Source organism: Simochromis diagramma, unplaced genomic scaffold, assembly GCF_900408965.1.
Source record: "Simochromis diagramma unplaced genomic scaffold, fSimDia1.1 OVJJ01000501.1, whole genome shotgun sequence".
In the NCBI taxonomy this organism is placed as follows: Eukaryota; Metazoa; Chordata; class Actinopteri; order Cichliformes; family Cichlidae; genus Simochromis; species Simochromis diagramma.
The window spans coordinates 4,689,820-4,713,406 of NW_024387320.1; the positions used below are offsets into that span (position 1 = coordinate 4,689,820).

General features: G+C 40.6%; 3 protein-coding genes across 4 annotated transcripts; all 3 read left to right on the forward strand.

Annotated features, from left to right (window-relative positions):
* The first annotated feature begins 1,644 nt into the window (after positions 1–1,644).
* Positions 1,645–6,197, forward strand: col8a1a (collagen, type VIII, alpha 1a). The gene is made up of 2 exons (XM_040005792.1): positions 1,645–2,086; positions 2,840–6,197. Exons 1-2 carry the CDS (start codon positions 1,798–1,800, stop codon positions 4,783–4,785), a joined length of 2,235 nt encoding a protein of 744 aa, XP_039861726.1. The 5' UTR covers positions 1,645–1,797; the 3' UTR covers positions 4,786–6,197.
* Positions 6,198–7,695: 1,498 nt separating this feature from the next.
* On the forward strand, positions 7,696–9,529 carry jagn1a (jagunal homolog 1a). 2 transcript variants are annotated; one of them, XM_040005830.1, is made up of 3 exons: positions 7,696–7,819; positions 8,369–8,421; positions 8,507–9,529. In XM_040005830.1, exons 2-3 carry the CDS (start codon positions 8,381–8,383, stop codon positions 8,967–8,969), a joined length of 504 nt encoding a protein of 167 aa, XP_039861764.1. In that variant the 5' UTR covers positions 7,696–7,819; positions 8,369–8,380; the 3' UTR covers positions 8,970–9,529. The 2 variants fall into 2 exon arrangements, with proteins under 2 accessions (XP_039861764.1, XP_039861765.1); XM_040005831.1 differs by lacking the exon at positions 7,696–7,819 and adding an exon at positions 7,832–8,195.
* Positions 9,530–9,671: 142 nt separating this feature from the next.
* On the forward strand, positions 9,672–23,502 carry tfg (trafficking from ER to golgi regulator). The gene is made up of 8 exons (XM_040005808.1): positions 9,672–9,805; positions 11,911–12,124; positions 12,273–12,356; positions 15,845–15,991; positions 16,779–16,946; positions 17,064–17,210; positions 22,099–22,191; positions 22,298–23,502. Exons 2-8 carry the CDS (start codon positions 11,941–11,943, stop codon positions 22,687–22,689), a joined length of 1,215 nt encoding a protein of 404 aa, XP_039861742.1. The 5' UTR covers positions 9,672–9,805; positions 11,911–11,940; the 3' UTR covers positions 22,690–23,502.
* Positions 23,503–23,587: the final 85 nt, after the last annotated feature.

Genomic DNA, 23,587 nt, shown 5'->3' on the forward strand with positions numbered 1-23,587 from the left:
GCCATGTCAAAATCACCAGACAGCTGAGAAAAGGTCAGAATGCAGGAAAGATCCAAAGTGCCGGTGATGAAGAGGACATAAAGGATGTGGTTTAGGATGTGAAGCTAGAGATGAGTTGGCTGTAATAAAATTTGGACCAGGACTGTGTTTGAAGCTGTGCATGGAGTAGGGAAGAGGACTCAGTCTGAGATGAAAAAGATACTTTTAAGAAAGACTAAATCAGTAATAAGTAATAAGTATATACTCAGAGGAGCAGCACCAAGAAAAGTTGCTTTTACTTGCTTTGTTTTTAGTTATCTGTTTAAAGCAGTTTAAGGTTGAAAAAATGGATATACTGAAGCACATTAAAAGGTAGTAAAAGCTGCACAGTTGGGCTTCAACTTTATTTGCTGACAGATGTACTTATTGGATCTGAATGTAAAATGAACAGATCCTACCTCAGCACACTCAGTCTGAGAGGACAAAACCCGATATAACGGCAACACATGTAATAGACACACGGGTCTAGTGTTTGGATTCCTATTACATGCTTTGCTATTACACCAGGTTGGAGGCCACACCTTGTTTTATGTGGATCTTGTAGTCTACTTATGCCAAACACAGGTGGCAGAATCTTTCTCTCTGCCATTTTTGCACGATTATTGAGAATTTTCAGCCAGTGAGTGCCAACTCACTGCATACCAGTGAGTTAGCTTACAGGTGGCAGAAATACTTCACCCACTTCTAAAAACAAGATAAAAAATAAATGTTCGCTCAAGTGTTACTTCCTCTTAACAATCTTCTAGTTCATTCAGGCTGTATAAATCTCCATCATCATCACAATAATAATAATAGTAATAATAATAATGTTATAGTATTGCACATGTCACCTCTGCAAATATCCAAGGTACTGCTGTGTTACTGCTTAATTATGATCGTTTCCAGGACATGAACTCTGAGAAAAACTGAGATTTTTTTGCTGCAGAAATCCAGACAACTTGTATCAATACTTTTTTTTTTTAAAATATGTGGTTTTTATGTAAAAATTGTAAATTTGAGTGTCAAATTGAAACTGCAAAAAAGCACAAGTGAAGGGGTATCAAAGAAAAATATTTAGAAAATCATATTAAAATCATATTAAGCATTTTTATGAATCAAAGGACATATATCATCTTAAAATTTTCCATTTGATTGTTATATTTAATTTGTGCTTTTTTCTTCATAAAACATGTTTGCTAATGTAAAAGATTTCTTCTAGGAGGGTAAAAATGAGAGATTTGAAGATCAGTTGTAATATTAGGACATTGAAGGCAATTATCATTTTTCGTTTAATGAAAAAAATGTTTCTAGAGGGTCATAATAATGATTGTGCTTTTCTAGAATATCCTAAGTAAAATTGTCAAACCTAATCACTTTTTTAATGTTAGGCTTGGCTTCTAACTGCTGAGCTGCAAAAGGAATAAAATAACCTAGCTTTTTGCCAAGCTCACTTCCTTAATCTATTGTCTTTCTACTTATCGAGATCATCCTGAAAAAAAATTAAAAACTCAAACTTTTTGTACACCAGTAACAATGTTATATCTGAGGTACTGAGACTCACATCAGGGGCAAGTCTATTGTCCCTTTGTATATCCAGCAGAGGGAGACAGAGTGTGGTTGTACACTGCCTCCACTTTGCAGATAGAGCTACCCACTTGAGCTTCATGATATTGCAAGAAATACTTATCTGCATACCATCAAAAAAAAAAAAAAAATTGGAAAAAACATCTGGAGCTTCATCAAATCTTGTCTTCTGTATCCACCATACAGGCCTTGGCCATGCCTCCCCTCCTTGCCCCCCTCTTCCTGCTACAGCTTGTAGTTCTTACCTTTGTGAGTGGAGGAGCATACTACGGTCACAAGCAGCATCCTCAGCCATACCAACCGATGCAGCATATCCAACATATTGGCATGGGCAAAGGTGGCTTTCCTCAGCAGCAGTACCTAGGCAAAGACATGCCCTATATGCAGTATCCCCATTACAGCAAGGAGCTCCCACCAATCCCCATGCACAAGGGAAAGGAAAATGCTCATAAGGGGGGAAGCTACAATGGTGGCAAAGACAAAGGTAAGAAAACAGTTTTAAAGACCTATACCACCAACTTTAGCAATACATACATGTGGATTTTGAACCTCTACTATCGAGCTAAAGAATGACCAGTAAACAGATGTCTCTTAAGTTTATAATATAAGTACTTAGTTACACGGTACTATGAAAAGGTCTTGAGTCACCCCTCATTTCTTTACATTTTGCTATAAAAATGGAAATAGATGCAGCAGTTTATTGAAGCATGTACAATCATGAATCGAAATACACTATATAAGGCAAAAACAGAGTTTGTACATTTATAAAGAGGGTGGAAGTCAGTATTTGGCCTCCTTTATTTTTCAACATAGCCTCAACTCTCTCAAAAAAGATTTCTTGTAATTTCTCTACGTAATCTGCAGGAATAGTTCTCCAGGATTCTTGAAGGACATTTAAAGCTCTTCTGTATATGTTGGCTTCCTTTTGATCTGTTCTCTGTCAAGATGATATCAGACCTTTTTACCTTTTTGTCCTTCACTTTTCCGGTTTCCTCAAAACTTTAAGGGACACACTGCGCACCACACCAAGTTTTCAGGCCTTTGGGAATCAACTTGTTGCTGCAAAAATACTATTTTATATCTGCCAACCTGTCATCATTGGCGTTTTTATATTAAACTAAAGAAATTGAAACAAATATTCATTTGTATGTGTCATTTTAAAACTTTATAAACAATATGTGTCTGTGAATTTTTAGATTTATTATTTCTGTGTGAATAATGTACTAATTTCTCACAGGCCAGACAATTCCTAGTGGTGCTGAGGGAATTCCCCAAGGAGAGCCAGGCCCTGCTGGGCCACCTGGGCCACCTGGACCAGAGGGACCTTCAGGACCTCTTGGGCCTCCAGGGAATGGGTTGCCAGGACCTGCAGGACGGCCTGGACCTCCTGGTCCACCGGGAATTCCAGGAGTTGGGAAACCAGGTTTTCCTGGGCTTCCTGGAAAACCTGGAGGAACTGGTATTGTTGGCCCTCAAGGAGAAATGGGCCCTAGGGGTGAAGAAGGACCACCAGGACAGCCAGGGCCTCAAGGATCCCCAGGACCACCTGGACTTCCAGGAATAGGTAAACCAGGTGTTCAAGGTTTACCAGGTCAAATGGGGCCCAAAGGTGAGCCAGGTCACAAAGGTCTTCCAGGTTTACCAGGACTGCCGGGACCCAAAGGAGACAAAGGGATGGGGTTGCCAGGACCACCTGGACACAAAGGGCTTCCAGGGCTCCCTGGGCCTGCTGGTCCAAGAGGATTGCCTGGTTTTGGTAAACCTGGATTGAATGGCACACCAGGACCACAGGGACCACCAGGGGAAAAGGGACATCCAGGACATCAAGGGCCAGCTGGACCACCAGGTGAAAAAGGACAGCCTGGCCCAGCAGGTCTACCTGGTCAAGGGAAGCCAGGTCAAAATGGTCTACCAGGACAACCAGGCATGCCAGGTGTGAAAGGTCTTCCAGGACCACCAGGTTTGCCAGGAAAGCCAGGATTGCCAGGATTTGGTAAACCGGGACTCCCAGGACCAAAGGGTGATAAAGGTATGAGTGGGCCACCTGGATCACCTGGACCAAAAGGAGATAAGGGTTACAGCGGTCTACCTGGTACGCCTGGACCTTCTGGACCAAAAGGTCCTGAAGGTCATCCAGGCCCTACTGGACCCCCGGGGCCTATGGGTGCACCTGGTCCTAAAGGAGATTGTGGAGAAGAAGGACCTAAAGGTTTTGATGGAGCCCAGGGTGAGCCTGGTCCTCAAGGGTTACCTGGAAAGGATGGCCTGCCAGGAGACCAGGGAGAGCCAGGACCAAGAGGCCCACCAGGACCAATTGGTGCCAAAGGAGACATTGGACCTGAAGGTCTACCTGGTGTTCCTGGTTCTTCGGGACCTCCTGGTCCCAAAGGAGAAAGAGGTGAACCAGGTGAAGTGGGGCCCCAAGGCCCTAAAGGAATCCCAGGAATGGATGGTGCAGCAGGACCAACTGGGCCCCCTGGTCTTCAAGGACCAAAAGGAGATTATGGTCCTCCTGGTCCACCAGGCATTGCAGTTGAAGGAGGTCCAGGTCTACCTGGTCCCATAGGACCCCCAGGAAAAGAAGGCCCATCAGGACTCCCTGGGCAACGAGGTCTGCCTGGCCCTCCTGGACCACCAGGTCCACCTGGAATACCTAGTGTGTCACCTGAAATGGCAGGAGTGCTTTCTGAGATGGGCCCAAGACTAGACGGTGTTAAAGCTGGAAGTTATGGCAAGAAGGGCAAGTATGGAGGCAATGGGGCAGAAGTAATGGGTCCCAGTGGGCTGGAAATGCCAGCATTCACAGCTACAGCAATGACTCCATTTCCACCTGTCGGCACTCCAGTCATCTTTGACAAGCTTTTGTACAATGGTCGCCAAAACTACAACCCCCAGACAGGAATTTTCACTTGTGAAGTACCTGGTATTTATTACTTTGCCTACCACATTCATTGCAAAGGAACTAATGTTTGGGTCGCTTTAATGAGAAACAATGAGCCTGTAATGTATACATATGATGAATACAAAAAGGGTTTCCTAGACCAAGCATCAGGGAGTGCAGTATTACCTCTACAGCTAGGGGACACTGTGTATATTCAGCTGCCCTCAGATCAGGCTTCAGGACTTTATGCTGGACAGTATGTGCATTCCTCCTTCACTGGGTACTTGTTATATCCAATGTAAAACCACAAACTGCAGAGAGAGAGAGGCTTTGGTAAGAAGAACATAAGAGCATATTTTTGTATGACAGAAAACACAGATTACCTTACACTAAGCGTACTTTTAATGCAAAGTCAGCAAGCAAATAGTGTCGTCAACAGACAAGACAAGATAAAATATTTTAAAGAAGATATTAAATCTGGCAAATTAAATCTGTACGAAGCCAAAGAGATGGTTTAATTGGGAGAGCAAAAATCTTTCTTTTACAGCACTGGATGGTATAAAAGAATGTAAAAAAAGAAGAAGAAAAAAACAGAATTTAGAAATGGCTACGAAGGTACTTTCATGCGCATATTTTAAGAGTGGAAGTTATTAGTATAAACATAGAAGGGAAGTATAAGTAAATGAGGGTAAAAAAGAGATGGTATAATGATAGTCACACTGTTGCAGCTGTGTCAAATTTGGTCCCTGTATGTCTTTAAAATTGGCAGCTACCCCATGTGGCAACATATAATGTGAAAGTATAAAATAGTAAGATAGCATTCATTTCAACAGGAAATATATTTTTTTGCATGCATATATTTGTATAATCAATGACTTTTCTCTAGTGATAACAATAAGTATGAAAAAAAAATCTCTTTCAAATGAGAGTTCAGATTGGAGCAATGAAGTTTGCATTCCAGCAGTCTGCACATTGCCATGTTTTATTTTTGTTTGTTTATTTTTTAGATAAATATATTTCTATTTGTGTTGGTATCTACATTGGGTTGCAGAGGACTAAACCTGGGGGTAAAGATCATTTTAAGTCTAATGTTCTGTTAAGAACAAGACTTGAGTGAAGGAATTGTATGTATAAGGGACGACTGGTACTGGTTGGTGAGCTGAAACAGCAGTTAGTGTACTCTTCTTTAGAAAGACGCTACACAACGCATAGATTGTCAAAATTAAGTCAATAACCTGAGTGTGTTGCTGGCTGATTATTGGTCTTGAGTGAGGTTTAAATTTTAAGAATGTATCATAAGTTTTATGTTTTATTTTTCTGAGGTAGGTTTGTGGTTATTGTGCTGTATTAGAATTGGAAATAGGACACAGTTTTGCTCTGATCTATTAAAACCACTCAGTATACTCTAATAAATATTGGTACATTATCATCCTAACGTTTTACACTTAACAAAAATTCTTTATCACCAACTAAACAGTTGAATTATATGTCAGTGTTACGTGAAAACAAACACAAAGTTGCATGTTTACAGATGGTTTATAGTGCAAAACAATACTCCACAGCCAATCCCATTGATAGGTAACAAGTCTCCGAACTGCAAGTCGCCGAGTCCTCCTTTAAAGTCAAAACCAGTGTTACCCGTTAATATTTTTATTTACTGCTTTTACATAAAAATGAACTGATTATATTCTTTGACTGTTTTGCAGGCCATATTATTATTGTATGAGTATAATTACAAATAAGATGGCATAATATGTGGAAAACAGTTTATAGATGTGAAGAGCGATGACCAAATTAAGTTTCCTGTATCTGCAGTGTGTTTCCTTTACATGTTTTTCTGTATTCATTAATGGACTTAAAGCAAGTGTTGAATGCTGCGGCAATTGATTAACAACAGTTATGTCATTAATTTATTATTATTGTTGTTGTTATTGTAATTTTTACTGCTGATGACTTGCATGCAATAAACAGCAAAAAAACAAACAAACACGGGAAATGATAATGACTTTGGTGCCAATATTGTCATTGTAATCAAATTATGTGTATCAATGTTTCAAGTTTGTTGTTATTGTCTGTGATGTTTTTCTAAATAAAAATGGTTTGATTAAAAGAATTGCCACAGATATAATCTTGAGCTTCACTGAAACCCATTTGACTAAAGCTGTTATAGCACATTTAAAGAGCAAACAATAAGAAAGCACTGGAAGACTCCTTTGTAAAAAAAAAAATTGATAGGATTGTCACACATATCTCATTAAACTCCTGTTAAATAATGTTAAATCCACCAACTTGATAATATTCCATTATGCAAAGCAGGTGAATAGCAGTAAGCACTAGCCATAGTAGCAGTATTTATTCATTAACCTAAGACAACATAGGTGGTGAAATATTTCTTAATTCTTTGTTTTCAGAAAGCAGTTTATATTTAAAAGGACAAATGAACAACAAGAGTGTCATATCCTTTGTCTATCCTGAAAATGTGTATTTTTTTGGAAGAGATCAAAGTTTGAAGAGAAATATGAGTGTAAAAAAAAAAAATCACACTGCCATTTACTTACCATCTCCATGAGATCTGGTTTTATAGGCTTAACATATTTGACCCACTTGACCCTCATGGTTTAATAAACTTTACATCATATCAATATAATTTACTAAATGTAGCCATGCATATATCAGGATGCCTAAAGTGTATTCATCAAGAACTGTTGCCTGAAAATCAACATCGATATTAAGTATGCTTTGTAGCACTGAATTTCGATCTAATAGTGTGACTTAAAAACAATAAAACAAACACAAAAAAACCCGCAGAGACAGGTTACGCTCTAGACAGGTTTCCAGTATGTAAATATTTATTTTCATTTATATTAGATAATTTATATTTAGATAATCAATCATTATATACTTAAAATGAATTACATGAACGTATACTAATCAAGTACATTTCATTTGACCAATTTCCATTCAATTTTACGTTTTCAATTGTACTTATGTAACAAAATTATCTGAAAATTTTACATGTATTCAAATTTCTTAAAGTCAGCATCTTTTTCGTTTTTGCAGAAAAACATTATAAATTGGTATTTTAGCCCTGTTGAGTGCGACAATCATGCTTAATCAACTTAATTAACTTAATCAATACTACCAAATAAAGAGTATCAGATAACAGAACTATTGATTGTGACGTGAAAAGAAGATGCTGATGCTGCCGAGGGCTGTCAGTCGTCAGTGCGCATGCTTAAAGCTGTCGTTGATGTTCACTCAGCACATCTCCTTTGGATAGAAATTTAAACAAGGGGCTCGGCCAAACGTTGAAGAAGTCAGGTGTAAGCATCATCGGTAAGCCAAGTTCACTCTGCTACTATCGTTACTGGTGATAACAAATAAATAAATAAAAATGCTAGACTAACGTACAAAACGTATCTGTCCAAAGTAAACGCTAAACTAGGTTAGCCAGTAGCAGCTAATGCTTCAAATCCCAGCCCAACTAGTCTGCGCGAAAACGGCCGTTTTCTGTTTAAATCGCTGTTTGCATCATGTTGTGAGAGCTGGGAAACGGTGACGTTTATTATGACTATCGGTGAATCTGTATCCTCTATTATCTTTCTCCTCACGGTGTCCTTGCATTTACCAGGCTGATTATTCGCACACTGGGACATTGGCAGGTTAAATCTGTCACATTGCCTGGTTGACCAGTTAGTTCCAGCTTTCGAATGTAAGAAACTGTCCTTTTGCAGCTTTAAATATTAAATGCCTTTTAATACCCTGATTGTCTTCTGGATTTTAAATATTCCAATGAAACTTGATGAAATCACCATTTTTTTAGGAGTGTCTGCTCTTTGGTTGCTGTCATTTGCGTGTTACATTATTTGTCTTGTGCATTAACAGGTTTCTCCAAACATGAAAAACAAGCTAAGGATGGCCCCACAGTACCAGATGAAGCAAGTATCTATTTTTGGCATTTGTCAATAAATATGAACATTGACTCTGAGTTGCAGTCTGATGGTCTGTTTTTCTCTTTTGCAGCGCTTCCTTGAAGTTAGAGATACGGAAGTTAAACGTGGTCCACTTTCTCATCTGGCTGCTGGTGGCGGCGCAAGTGACCGTCAGCCACTTCAACATTGTGTCACAGGACACTGTGTCCATGCCGTACCAGTGGGAGTACCCCTATCTGCTCAGCATCTTCCCTCTGCTCTTCAGCAGCCTGTCCCTCCCAAAGAACAACATCAGCTACCTGGTCCTGTCAATGATCAGTGCAGGGCTGTTCTCTTTTGCACCTCTTATATATGGTGGCATGGAGATGTTTCCTGTAGCAAAGCAGCTCTTCCGTCAAGGAAAAGCCTTCCGCTTCATTTTTGGCTGCTCTGCAGTGACTGCTGCATACATCGTTATAGTGGTTGCTGCTCAAGTGCACGGCTGGCAGTTGTACTACATGAAAAAACTGCTGGATTCATGGTTTGATGCTACTCAGGAGAAGAAAAACAAATAATGGAGTTGTTTTTTTTTAAGCTGTGAATGGACAAAACTTGTGGGTTTTTTTTTAATACATGAGTTATGTCTCCTTAGTCTTCATGATTATGTAATATGATTCATCCTGCATCCCTGATTTTCATTTAAAGCTAATGATTGTTCATTTCAATAAACTTATTTATTTAAAGCAGCAGATTGATTTCTTGCACACACAGTTTGGTTGGGATTGGGATCCAAAGCACCAGCGATAAAAATGGAGTCCAGTCACTGTGACTTCAGCCCTTCTCCAATCAAAGAAAAAAGAATAATGTTGGTGTCTCTCTCAAAAAAAAGTCTTCCTATGATTTAAAGAAAATGTAATGTTCATACTTACAGTATTGAAGCAATTATTCATACACACACACTTACAAACTGTTAAACAATATGCTTTGCCATGTGTTTATTTGTTCAGTATGTTAAGTCTACCTCTTATGATATTTTCTTGTTTGGTTTTTGTAATGGGCGCGTTCACGGTATCTGCATGCACTGCTGTTTTTAAGATATTCTGTTGCAGCACGAGAACACCAGCTTCGCTTTACTGCAGACTCTGTGCGTGCTTAGCTATCCGGTGTTCAAAAGGTAAATAAATAAACGCTGCTCAAGGTGATGGCTGAAATTCTGTGAAGGCTCTCAACGCACTTTGTTCCAGTCGGTCTGCGGCTGCGCACACTGAATGCCACGTACTGGTTGACGTTGACAGTCTGGAGGACACTTCCTGATGCTGCTGCCCGGGTCTAGCTAGGCTAGCTAATAGATTAGATTTTCACGGTTTGGGGAAACCCGTGAAATACATCGTGGTCAAGTCGTCTGGTTCAGGTATAAACATTACTTCGAGTTATGTTATAATTTAACTACAAAGCAGTTTCTATTACGGACTGTTGTGGTGCTAGCTAGCTACGCAGGGAGCTAACGCTACACTAGCTCGTCCAAACAGGTGTCGAGACTGATACAGAGGGAGTTGTTTAACAAAAGATTCGTCAATTAATGATCTGATCGAGTCTATGTAAGGTGAAGTAGGGAAATTATCAGTTTATACCTTCTTACCTAGCTCTATTATAGGTAGAGCTGTTATAAGTTACACAGGAAACGGCTTGTTGACGACTCATTGTCATATAGGAAAAGCTAAGTGTTATTATTCCAGCTTTTTCAGATATACATCAGGAAATTAAACAGATTATTCATTTTTTTTAAGTGTACGTAACGTATACAGTAAACACTGCAATGGCAGTGGTGAAACGGCCTAATAAGCGTTAGCAGTCAGTCCTGTTTGTTGATGGGCCACTGATAGATAACTGCGACTTTTGCCGTTATATAAAAGTTTTACTTTCGCTTCTGTGATATTTTAAGATTTGTTTCCAGAGCTCTAGAAATTAACTTGATAGACTCCGTTTCGGTTTAATTTTTTCCCCAGTCGTACTCATTAAATGTTACTGTACGCTAAACGTTAGCTACCACCCAATCCCTAGCATCCAGCCAATTACTCATCTGGCCCGGACAGAAAGAGTATATTGCTGAGCTTACAACATCAGGAGATAACGTCAGAGTTAATCCAACTCGTGACTGTACACGAACGATGAGGTTTACGTTAACTTAACACAGTGTGTAAACCCCACCTTGTTTAATGAGTGCAGGCCTCTTATTACATACCCCCCTCCCCCCAAAGAAATATCTGTTTTACCGGAATGATATGAGTAAAATGGGTTTTAATTTGCGATTACTTTGTAATCATTTATATGATTCGCCAAATGTCTTTGAAAGCTTTTTTCTCCTATCAGAAGAGATGATATTTTGGGTCAAAGTCTACAAGGAGGTCTGTTATTCTATAGCCGGTGCCACCTCACATGAAGATGTTTGACCCTTAGACTCTGGAGTGACATGGTTTTCATTTAAGTCAAGGGAGGAGCGCTCCTGTTCTGTGTGTAATTTCAAAAAGGCCTCAGTCAACATTAAGAGAGCTTTGTGACAGTGAAGACAAGCTGTTAATTTCGGCATATTAATGTAATCATAGGACTGTTCTCACAGCAGCTGTTATGGCTCGATCGTGGCTCAAGAGTTGGGAGTTCGCCTTGTAATCGGAAGGTTGCCGGTTCGAGTCCTTGGGCAAGACACTTTGCCCGTTGCCTACTGGTGGTGATCAAAGGGCCCAGTGTCTGGCAGCCTCACCTCTGTCAGTACGCCCCAGGGTGGCTGTGGCCATCACCAGTGTGTGAATGGGTGGATGACTGGTTGTGACTTGAAAAAGCGCTATACTGTTGACCTACTTATTCTGACCTAGTTTTAAAAAGGGCTTAACTAATAATTATATATTCTGTTCTATAAGCTAGACATACATGTTGCTGTGAATGCCATTTTGCTGACTAGTGGTGCCCTGGCACTGCAGTATGCATACCTCCTAAGTAGTTTTTGCGCTCTTATGTTCACAAAGTTAAAAAAAAAAATGTTATGACACATTTTTCCATGTTACTGTTTTTAGCCTGCTCCTGCTATCCTAGCATTTTCAATAAATTTCCATTTGAACCCTGCAGAGAAGAGATCATAAAAATTAATGCAAATAAACTGCCTTGGTGTGTGATATGTTTTGCTTTTCACGCCAGCTCTGTTTACACATGCAGTTTGGGAAGTTTCTGGATAGTTTCCCAGCAGAGAATCATTTAAGAGGGTTAAAAGGAAATAAAAATATAATGTGGCGCAATAATTATTTTATCTGAATTAGCCTTTGATAATCACTAAAAACTGTAGAATAAATCGTAATTGCAAATCAAATTTGAGTAATTATACAACCCTACTTTGTACTAAGGAGCTGGAAGGTTAAAGAGTGGCCAGTGTTCAGTGTGACTGTGTGTCACTCCCTGTTGGGTAATGCCTAGAAGAGTTCAGGGCTGCACTGAAAGTGTGAACACCTCTCTTCTACCTTTGTCAAGTGCTGGGAGCAGAAGAGGTCAGACGGCACCATGAACGGCCAGCTGGACCTGAGCGGGAAGCTGATCATCAAAGCCCAGTTGGGTGACGACATCCGACGCATTCCCATCCATAATGAAGACATTACCTATGATGAGCTGGTGCTCATGATGCAGCGTGTCTTCAGGGGAAAGCTGCAGAGTAACGACGAGGTCACTATCAAATACAAGGATGAAGGTGAGTCAGGACACAGAAAAGGCCTGTGAGGGTCCGGTCATCCTCTGGTAACAAGTGTACTTCATGATGGTAATCTCAGCATATTTTCTTTGAAAGTGACAATTTGCTGTACAGCTAATCATCTTTTGTCCCCATTTCCTGTTTACAGATGATGACCTCATTACCATTTTTGACAGCTCTGACCTCTCATTCGCCATCCAGTGTAGTAGAATACTCAAACTGACTTTGTTTGGTAAGAAATTAACACATTTCTTCTTATGGACTATATGCGTGTTTTTTGCCTTGACGAATTCAAGGCTGTAGATGTTTAGTCTCTTACTTCAGCTGTTACAGCAGCCAGTCACTGGAGGGCAGTCTAGCTTATTTTTCCACACAGCAAACCTCAGCTCGTTACTGTCCAAATGAAAATGATCTACACTCCCTTCTGACTAATTTGTTTTGGAATCGCTGTTTCTTAGCACCGATTTAACAAACAAAACTATGACAGGTAGTAGATGTGTGTATTTTGTACCAGTTATTCTGGACAGAAAATAGCTTGGAGCAGGTTCGAACCAGAGCCTCTGCAAAGACCTTATAGCTTATGCGTCGCCACCTCAACCTGTTGGGCTAAACCATTGCCCCGCCCAGATAATTCCACAGTCATTCAGTAGCTCAGCAGGTGTAACTCGTTGAATAATCAGTTACCTGACTAGCCAATATGCCTCACCCTAACATGTTATTCGGGCCTTGTTGCTGTCAGTAGTAAAAACATTGTGATGAAATTTCTGGGATTTTTTTAGGACTTAGTATGTTAGTTTTCCCAAAGTATGATTAAGATAAGTGAAATGGTAAAAAAGTGGACTTTGATCAAAGAGGTGTACTCAACATTGAGATTAATGGGCTTAGGCGAGTTTGTTTTGTTTGTGAGTTTATTCTTTCTTTTCTCTTTTTGTTTTAACTTGGCTACATCCATCCATCCCTTTTTCAGTGCAGTGCTACAAGCAGGCAACAGGCAGGGCTCACCCTGGACATGTTGCCAGCCTATCACAGGGCCCTTGGCTATTTTGCTATAATATATCACTATAGTAAATATGCTGAACACATAACCTTAAGCAGGTTATGTTCAGAGTTCTAAATTTCAAATCAGCTGTGTGCATTGTAATTTTCCTAATTATTTTTTTCCCAAACATCAAGCTCAGAGTATGATTTAGCTGTTATTCCTCTCTGAAGCAGAAGGATCAGAGTTTTAGGTTTAAGAAAGCCTGGCTGTGTCGACCATGCTTTTGCCGTACACGTTTTAGCCTCATTGTTTACAGGTTTGTGGTTAATAGGAGGCTTAAGATTTAAATTATACATTTTATTTGTAATATTTAATATTTTACAATCGTAATAGTCGATCTATATTCCCACCCTCCACTATTGCCACTTGCTTTGGATGGTGATTGAAAGGATGAGACTGCAGATAGAAGTGTTCAAAATGGGTTCCCTCCCTTAGTGGTGGGGTGAGGGGCTCAGTCTCTTTTTAGGATGCCTCTGAGGTGTTTCCAGCATGCCCAACTGGTAGAAGATCCTAGGACATGCTGAAGAGATGATGGCCCTTGCTTTGCTTGAGAACACCACAGTGCCCCCTTGAAGAACTGGATAGAGAGGTCTTAGACCGTTAACTCAGATTAGTAGTAGAAATCGATGAATGCATGGAAAAAAATGTTTTTAAATCCATAATGAAACACTACAAATAAAAATGCATTTTTTAAAATAGGCCATCAGTTAATTATTCTTATGTCTAAGGAAAAAAGGTACACTTTTGCTTATACTGAAGTGTATTGATAATCCTTGCTGACTGAAATGTATATGATCAGATATGCCACATTTTCAGATTTATTTTTCTTTCAGTCACAGCAAAGCTGTATATTAATGTTAGGAGGTAAGAGAAGAAATATTCTGAGCCTGTGAAATTTTAAGTTGATTCTTTCACTAATCAAACTTTCTGGGGAGGCATTTTTACAGTACGGGTGTTTTGTTATTCTGTTAACACAACACTGTGTCCAGTGTTTGGCTTGTGTTTTAGAGGATTGTCTTTCCTGGCTGTAACTAAATAGTGTTGGAGTTTTGTCAGTTTAGAAACAGCATACCAATACTGTTTCTGGGCTCTGGAGATTGGACCGTAACAACCAACAAATATTTGAAGCTTGGAGAACCTGATTGTGCTTCAGTGTCAACTGCGTGCTTGCTCACTGAATTGTAGACAGGAAGGCATGTCTCATCTGAGTGGACTGTGTAGCAGTACTGTCTATATGTTTTTGCGATAAGTACTTTTTGTGAAAAAGTTGCTCCAGGGCAATGAAAAGTCAGTAAGTTTTCAGTAGCGATGTGAACTGAAGTGTGTTAAATATCCAATGAACATGTTGGAATAGTTATGATTGGGTACCACCTTAAGCTTACTTTAAGTCAAACTTTGGGGTGTTTACAGCTGCGAAAAAGTGTGACTCGTAACCATAGCAAACCAGCATCAAATCTGTCATTAAAAAACTCTTTCACAACATTAGAAGTGCATCAGCACACATTCTCTACTGTCTAAACTGTATTAACAACATGATGTTGTTTCCTGTGCTCTGCTCTCAGTCACTCCTGCTGTAGCCTCTATAATTAGGCTGGAAGCAGAAAGGGTTTCTTTTTCTTCTCAAAAAAAAGAGAAAAAGTTGTTTAAGTTCCTACAAATCAAAACAGAGCCCTGGCTCGTAATCGCATGTCTTGACCTCACGTGGAAATTACACCGTCCAACATGTGTTGATATTCAGAGGCAGGGAGAGGAGCTGGAATCGCATGACGGCCTGCGTCTCAGCACAGTGCCTCATGAGCCCATCCGTCTCTGTTCAGCATTATTCAGTCAGACAGAGAAACTTGTGTGAGAGAGGAATGTGGAGCGACGTCCAGTTCATTCCTTTTGCAGTGGAAATTTCACTCTTTGGTCAGTGAGAAGATGTGGTACAGGGCATATAGAGTTGACTATTTTGAAGAGGTTTGTCACATGTTTCCTGCAGATTAGCAGGTTTCAGTTTATTGCCAACAACCCGGCTCTATTCTTAGTTAAATGCTTGGCTGTCAGGGTGGGGTGACAGCGATTCCTGCTCAGCTCAGCAGCCGTTGTGAATGGCTTTGTGGAAGTAACCATGTGATAGATGATCCCAGTAATCCCAGGTATTTAGATTATGGAGCCAAAAGATCATCACTCATAACATGCAGATACCTTATTGGCTTCCAAACAACTGGAGTGCAGAAGTCAGATAGTTTTAAATTTACCATTATGTGTTGAGCTATTTTGACTGGCCTCTTAGCTGCCAGGCATTTTTTAATTATTTATTTCCATTGTGATTTTCTGTCCAGTGCATAATGTGAAGTTCACCACATGAGTTTATTGTCAGGCGTCAATCCTTATAAACAGTTTTATTAATAAGTCTGGAGGAACTTTGGTGTTTCTGAGAGTGTGAGCCAATGCTGTTTGATTCAGCTGCTGCATTAGAGTCCATTCTGACCCAGATATTCTACTCTCGATTATCATCCAAACCATGATTTATATGACCAAGGAGTTCTAGACAGTAAGATATCACAATGAATAAGATGCAGTTTCGGTAGTTAACAAAGTCGGTGGGAGTTTTGTAGTTTAAAAGTGCTAAGATTTTAATCTGCTTTATTACCAAAATAAATTATCGTTTTCTGATTTCTTCATCTTATTATCTGCAGTTAATGGTCAGCCGCGGCCTTTGGAGTCCAGTCAGGTAAAGTACCTGCGCAGGGAGCTCATTGAGCTCAGGAATAAAGTCAACAACCTCCTTGATACCCTGGAGCCCCCGACAGAGCCTGGTCTGGCTGCTACAGCCCCAGACAGTGGTAAGCACACTCACTCACACACAATAGACTATATATAAGCTTGTTATATAATATAAGCCTATTGCCAAATGCAGTATAGTGTAGTCATAGAAAAAACAATTAAACATGTACACGAATTCATATTATGAACAACTCACTGAGTCGTTAGCAACTCTACAACCGGGTGGTTCTGTGATTCTTTTTGTTATAGTTTCTACTTTTAGATCTCTGGGACTCACTATAATCTTGGTAATGTGGACTGCGTGACCTCCTTAACTAATAAAAGTGGTTCATAGTCCACAGTATTGTAGTTGGAGTTATAAGAGCTGTATCCCGCAAAGACATTGGCACCAAACTGAGACGGTTTACTGGAGTCCGTAACTGTTGGATTAATTGAACACTTTTTTTAATTATTTTTTTTAAACAAATATTTGTCTGCAGTTTGACTCTAAATTTGTTACATGCTAGATCAGTCCAGCCCGAGTGTGGTCAATCGCGCCCACATATGCGCACATGTTGAGCAAAAACAAGGTCTCTCCGACTAATCATAGCTGCGACCAAAGCTTTGATATTGTAAGCTGCAACATTAAAAGTTTTTAAAATATTTCTCATTACTTCTTAACAAATATGCTCATATAGTTTTGGGCCTTTAAGGATCAACTGAGTTAAATATAAAAGGGTAATCTGGAAAACTTGCAGTTTGTCAGAAACACCCAGACCCTTATTCGTTTTATTACACTTTTGTCTCCATGGCATCTTAACAAGCTAAAATGTTGTCTTAGCATCACATTTCCTCTTCCCTTTCCAGAATCAGTGGATGGGCGTGAAGGAAAAGTTGTGACAGCTGACCCCACAGTGAAACAGGCCACTCCAGTCAGTGCAGCCAGTATGTCGGCCTTTGATCCATTAAAAAACCAGGATGAGGTCAACAAGAATGTCATCTCCTCTTTTGGCCTGAGCGAGGACCAGGCCCCAGGTAGAGCCGAAGTGCAAATGCTATCTTTGAAAATTGATTTCATTTAATTGTCTAGTTTCTGTATCAGGCATCTGTGTCTCTTCTGATCGTCTGTGCATTTGTGTGCCGTTTGTACAGCTCCCCCAGCAGTTGCAGCAGAGGAACGTTCAGGAACCCCTGACAGCATTGCTTCTTCCTCATCTGCAGCGCCTCAGCCAGGAGTGCCCCCTCAGCCACAGGCTCCATATGCTGGAGTGCAGCAGGGACCCCCAGCGGGCATGGATGGTGAGATGTGTGCACACGCACTTACTGTAGAAAATACACAAATAAAAAAAGCATACAGATCCTTGGACAGAGATATGTGTCCTCCAAAAAAGTAAGCACAGTTACATAATGTCTTTATAAGCACAGGGGTGTCAAAGGCCCTGCAGTGTGGCAGATTAAGCAATTACTTTTTACAGTGGTGCTGTTAAACAGAATGTTTTTCCAAATTTGCCACCAAAGTAGCCTTACAAAAATGCGACTGCCTGCTGAGCTAATATGTTGACAAAAGCTCATCCAGGAGTATTTCTTTTCCAAAGAGTAGTTCTGACTAAAAAATGAAACTGAAGAAAGGATATAGCAGGTTTTCCAAGCTAAAGGAAATGCACACAGTTGTCAGTTTATTATGTACATTGTGTTTTAACTGCTTTGTTTAAATACAATATTTTTCAATCTACCTTCACTGATTTGAGTTATGTGTGTGTAATCTACCAATAAGTAAAGATGTAGAGTAGGAAGGATGCACCAGCTGTTACTGCTGCCATTGCAGCTCACTAAGCTTTTAGCTTTCATCCTGCCAGAGAAACACAGTAGACCAGAGCTAGTGGAAATTTATGGAATTGAGGAAGATTGTTTGGATCAGAACAGATCAAATGGAGAGAAATATGATTGAATTTAAAAGAGCACACTGGGCCTCATTCACAGTGTGTGTGTGTGCACAAATTTGTCTTTAAATGGCGTGTAGGAGCGTTTCACACACAAATGTGGAATTCATCAGTCTTTTCCTTTCACAAATTTGTTTGTACAAAGCAAAAATTACCTCAGAGCACAGAGTGTCAGAGGCCCTGCTGTGTGGGTGATTAGAATAACATCCAACAGTGGAGCAACGTACACTGCAGGCACAAATGACAAGTAATTTAATTTCTGTCATATTTAACAGTTTTCCAACACAAACCAAAAAACAGGCACATAAAAAAAGAAATATATTTAGCCAAGAAAAGCCTTTAATGTGCTGTTTTCTTTAAACATCTTCTAATAAGCAACGGTTTTGCCTACATGTCACCAGTTCAGGCTAAATGGAAACCACAAACTTTCTTGACACTTGGTGCACGTTTGTGATCATGGATCAGTTTAAAGTCGTACTTTGATAAAAGCGCTTTAACTGTCTCAGGTGATGGAGCATTCACTAGCCCAGTTATTGCAGCCTGAAGCTCCTAACCACTTATCTGTTTCAGGGCTGGGCTGGAGCTGGATTACACACATGTAATGCATATGTAGCTGATCTTGAGCAAGAATGAAAGCACACCTTGTATAGGGCATCACTATTGTTTGCCCTATACAAGCAATATAGGGGCTATAACACTATTATATCTTTTTTTGCACTCACATTAGTGAATGAGCCCCACTGATTTCATTGCATAGGTTGACTGTACTGTGCCTCACATTGACATATAATACATTTTTTCCATTTCCCATATTACTGATTATTGCATTTACTCTGACCTTGTTTTTTTTGGCAATCAGACCCATTCTGCAGTTGAAATAGCATATTTTTTATAATGACTAATTAACATTTAGTTTAATTTTAAACACAGTGTAACCATGAGCATCCCCATGTAATTAATATTCATCTTTCAGCGCGCCTTATCGTAGCTGGTGCAGTCTTTAACTCTGAATCATCCTTGATAAAGACAAATGAACAAAACATACCAGGCAGTTTGTTTGGGGGGGGGAAGTATTTTGTTAACAGAACTACATTCTAGCATCAAGCTCTCAGGGGGATTTGGTTTTACATGCCAATCTGTCTTGTTCTCATTCTCACTCCATATTCAAACTTTTCAGCTAACACTTTCTGGCCTGTTTTTTTTGTTATAAAAGGCAGCCAGACAGGTGCAGCCACAGAGGTGAAGCATTTTGTATCGTTTCACTTATTGCTGTGACTGTGCTGGGTTGTTTTTTAGCTTGTGGTTTGGCTCAGCTGGATGTGCAGGCCAGTGGAGCAACGAAATAGCCTCACGTTGCACCCTGTGAGAGCTGTAACTTTCACTCTGAGCAGTGACTCCACAGACTCCTGACCACACCTGCTATGCTGAAGATCAGCACACGAGTTGTATGACTTCCATTTAGCTGGTGGTTTGCGGTTTGGCCTGGTTAGAGCACCAGAACCTATCCAGAGGACATAATAAGAGTTTAGCTGGTCCAAAAGAGAAAGAGTGGGGATGGTTAGCCAGCAGCAGCAGCACACTATGTTTTATTCAGAAGACCGAACAGAAAGATCAGGATTTTCTTTTTTTTTGTCCTTTTGTCAAAGGAAGATTAAGAGAGGAGTCAAGTGCTTTGGTCGCCAATATGTAGCTGTGGTCACCAGTAGCATGGAGAGAAGACACTCAGTTGTTCAAAGTAAACGAAAGGTGTTGGTTTCAGAACAAGCCACGACTTTTTCCTTTGAAGTCGTTCTCCGTTTCTAGTTTGGTTCAAACATTTTAAAGTCAGAATCTTCCATACATACTATGAGTAATCTGCTATTAACCAAAGCAAACGTAATGAGGGGGCTTTAGTGTATTGTTGTGTCACTGAAGGCCTAATGTGTGGGTGCATCAAACAAAAACGTTTTAGATGTTGTGTAGCTATATGCTGGATGTAGGTAGTTATAAGAGATTCATTCACCACGTCACACGTAGTTGAGCAAACTTTAACCATGATTCACTCTAACTTTGCTGTGCAGGTAGAAAGCTCCCACAGATCAGTAAAGAATAACTTCTTAATAGCTGCAGAAATGATCTTCCAAACCCTGTCTTTATGACCTGCATGCTGCAGGTTGGCATCTTCTTTTCCTTCGGTCAACCCTTTCCCTCACGTTATTCCTGTCCTCGGTTGCAGACTAGTATAAAAGCCTCAAGGCAAATCAGAGCAGCCTGTCAATGCACAAGAGTTTGTAAAACGGTGATCTGTGAGACTAGATGCCAACTGAGCATGTGTGGCCTTTTTTTTTAAAAGTAGCCTCAAGCTCACTTTTAATGCAAGCCTAGGTTACTTGTTACCATAAGAATTCTGCTAACAAGATCCATAAGCAGATGGTAAAGATTTTACGCTATCCTTTGATGGACACTTGGCAAAAATCTTTTACATCTTTGCAAGAAAGAAAGAAACTGTAAACACGTGCGCATGTAACAGTGACTCAGAACAGTTACACGAGACTCTTAATCAGATGGGCAGATGTGTGTTCGATGTGAAATGTTTATTTAAAAATAGGACCTCATTATTCCTCTTAAAGACAAGTGGAGAGGTCAGCAGGCCTGCAGCCAAAGTGAAAGTAATTCTTCAGCCTACCTATCACATCTTTCACCCCTGATGGTTGACCTCTTGGAGAGGTCAGACAGCCGTGCATCTTTCCATCTCTGTTACATAACTCTGATGATGGATTACAGGCGAGGAGAACAGGAGAAGCCAATTTCACACACGTGACTCGCCACACATGTAATATTCATGTAAGAAGATAACACATGGTTGCCACACCACTGAGGTGTTTATACAGAGACATCAAAGAGTTAGTCTTTCTAAGCATTTAGCTGTCAGGTGTCTCCCAAACCAGTCCAAAGTTTTCAGGCTGAATATTCCAGCAGACATTACTTTGTACTGTATGGAATGTGTTTTTTGTGGAGTAATTCGCCTGGAGCATGTCGTTATATATGGATTTACTTTTGAATGCAGACAGTACAGAACAATCTGATAGGTGCTTAAAATCTCCTTTGAGCTTTCCTTTGGTGTAGATTCTCTAAGAACTGTGGAAAATAAGCACCAGTTTTTACCAGCACTTAATAATCCAGTGAACCCAGCCCTCTTTCATTATGCCTTCTCTCGCTGTGCTTTTCATGCGTCGTCACCCTACTTATTTGCCAGGCCAAAGATTTGGGAGTAGTATTTAGGCCTTGTTAAGGGAGAGAACAGTTGTTCGCCAAGTTTTTGCACATTTGCTGAACTCTAAGGCATTCGATGGAAAATGTAATGAGCAAATGAAAGTAACAATAACAAGAAGACCTTTCCCTGTCATGAAAGATATACTCCTGATTACTGACTGCATTAAAGGGTGTAGCATGACGATGCTCAGGTTAAGGCTCGTAAGAATTACTATTTAAAGTAAAGTATTGGGATGATTGGACCTTTAGACTTGATCATTCTCCTCATTTGTCCGTAGGCGGTGCAAACCCATGAAGTCACTGTCTGCAAACACAGACGTGTCTTCTTTCTTGCAAAAAATCCAGGGTTATGTCTCCAAGCCTGCAGTGTTATTCATTTATTTATTTATTTTATGCCTGCTCCTGCACGTGCATCTTTCTCTCTCGCTCGAAGACAGATTTTACTGTAATGTGCCACAGAGCAGTCTCTGTGGGAGATTAACAACAGATACTTCTATCAAAGTGGTTCCAGCTGTTTTCATTAAAGGAGTTGTGTGTTATTCTATCCCAATGCACAGGTGTTTCCGTGAAGATAGTCCCACGTGTGTCTGGGGTGGATCAGATAATATTGGCTCTCAAAAACAAAACAAAAAAAGCCAAGTGTAGATGCAACCAAGGGGCTTTCGAGCTGTTGTAACTGCATCCAATTATCTGAGGTCTATCGTAATCTTTAATCCTCCCAAATGTCTGTGGAGGTAGCCTGGTGATAATGGTGGTTAGAATTACACTATTACACCAAAATTAGCTGTTGAAAAGATACTCTTAAAAAACCATGAAGCTGATTTGAAAGCCAGCTTGCAGTGTTCGTAGTATAAAGGTTAAACATCACTGTTTAGTCCAATATTTTCTCCACGCTTGCTGGTGATGAGGATACAAATCCAATAGGCAGTGGTCATATTGCTGTTGGACAAAATTAAATTCTTTGGCACTGATCATGATCATCCCCACCTTTTCAGGTCAAGTGTACCAGCAATACCAAGCTCCAGGTGGATACCCTCCTCAGCAGCCAGGTGCCCCACCTCAGCAGCAGTACGGTATGCAGTACCCTGGTAAGATTAAAAGTGATGCTAGCAGATAAACGGGTAGCTGCTGTTCTGTGTAGCCGATTTCTTTTATGTCTGGAGAGAATTAAGGATTCTCTCTCCCCTCTTGCAGCTGGATACAACCCTCAGCCCGGAGCCCCTCCACAGCCGCCGCAGCAGTTCCAGAACTATGCTCCTCCCTCCTCGCAGGCTCCAGCTCCTGGTGCAGCGCCAGCAGCAGGATTCCAGGGTGGGCAGCAGCAGCAGACCCATCCACCTCAGGGCACCCAGCAGTACCCACCAGGAGCATTCCCACCACAAAACTACACCTCCCAGGCCTCCCAACCTGCTAACTACACCATGCCGCCCAACTCCCAGCCCGGCTCAGGGTTCCAGCCCCGCCCAGGATATACCCCGCCTCCAGGCAACACTGTCACCCCTCCACCTGGAGCTGCCAACCCTTATGCCCGAAACCGCCCCCCTTATGGCCAGGGCTACACTCAACCGGGACCTGGGTACCGGTAAAATAAGATGGCAGATGTTACTGATCCCATCACCATCCTATATGTGGCTCCAACTGTTTGAAGTGGGTGCAGAAATCTGGTTTACTGCCCTGCACCTTCCCTCTTCCCCTACCCTTGTACAATTATCAAATCCAAAATTAAAAAAGCACCCCCATCCCGAGTCTGATGGTTAGTGTTTGTACGCTGTCGCTCCAACACACCACTCTGTTCTGGCCCCGGTGTATGCTCCTCGTGTTATTTTTCCCGTCTTTTCCCTCCAGTTCCGTCGTCTGCTCGGCCCTCTTGTGTCTGCCATGGTAAAAAAATGTAACCAGTCTGTATGCACACACATGGAAAACCAAAACAGGCCGTTGCACAAACTGTTTGTCCTTTCCATGGTAACTCTTCATTTCGAGAGAAAGATCAGCATTCAGGCTGCATTTACAGCAAAAGTCTTTGTCTTGAATTTCCTCAGCATAGATGCGTTCATAAAACACTATCTCGATGAAAAGTTACCCCTTAGTCATGTTTTATTTTATTCTTTTTGATCAATTTCACCACCGTGTCGGTATTAATGATGTGTCAGTGATGGTGGGGAGCACTAGCTAAGTGATGGCCTATGGGAGGTATAGATCCCTGTGTCATGAAGAGGACTTTTTTTTTTTTTTTTTTTGTTTAGCTTCTAATATCACCTCCAGTAAAGCTAGCTATTCCTTTCTTTCTCTTATCACTGGTTTTTACTAATATCAAATCAAATTGCTCCTTCAGTGAGATTAGTTGTTTATGTATAAACTGTAACATTTATTTCTCTGACCTAATAAATGATTGAGACCCATTTGGAGTCCCCCCCTTTTTTTTTTTTTTTTTTTAATGTTTTGGTTGTGGTACTTTTGGTCCTGTGATGTCTTGCAGTCTTTTCT

Excerpts from the sequence above, each read along its gene's own strand:
- col8a1a (XM_040005792.1), top strand. The coding sequence starts at position 1,798 with ATGCCTCCCCTCCTTGCCCCCCTCTTCCTGCTACAGCTTGTAGTTCTT. Across the intron at positions 2,087-2,839 it reads CAATGGTGGCAAAGACAAAG|GCCAGACAATTCCTAGTGGT; the intron begins GTAAGAAAACAG and ends AATTTCTCACAG.
- jagn1a (XM_040005830.1), top strand. The coding sequence starts at position 8,381 with ATGAAAAACAAGCTAAGGATGGCCCCACAGTACCAGATGAA. Across the intron at positions 8,422-8,506 it reads GCCCCACAGTACCAGATGAA|CGCTTCCTTGAAGTTAGAGA; the intron begins GCAAGTATCTAT and ends TCTCTTTTGCAG.
- tfg (XM_040005808.1), top strand. The coding sequence starts at position 11,941 with ATGAACGGCCAGCTGGACCTGAGCGGGAAGCTGATCATCAAAGCCCAG. Across the intron at positions 15,992-16,778 it reads TGCTACAGCCCCAGACAGTG|AATCAGTGGATGGGCGTGAA; the intron begins GTAAGCACACTC and ends TTCCCTTTCCAG. Across the intron at positions 16,947-17,063 it reads GAGCGAGGACCAGGCCCCAG|CTCCCCCAGCAGTTGCAGCA; the intron begins GTAGAGCCGAAG and ends CCGTTTGTACAG.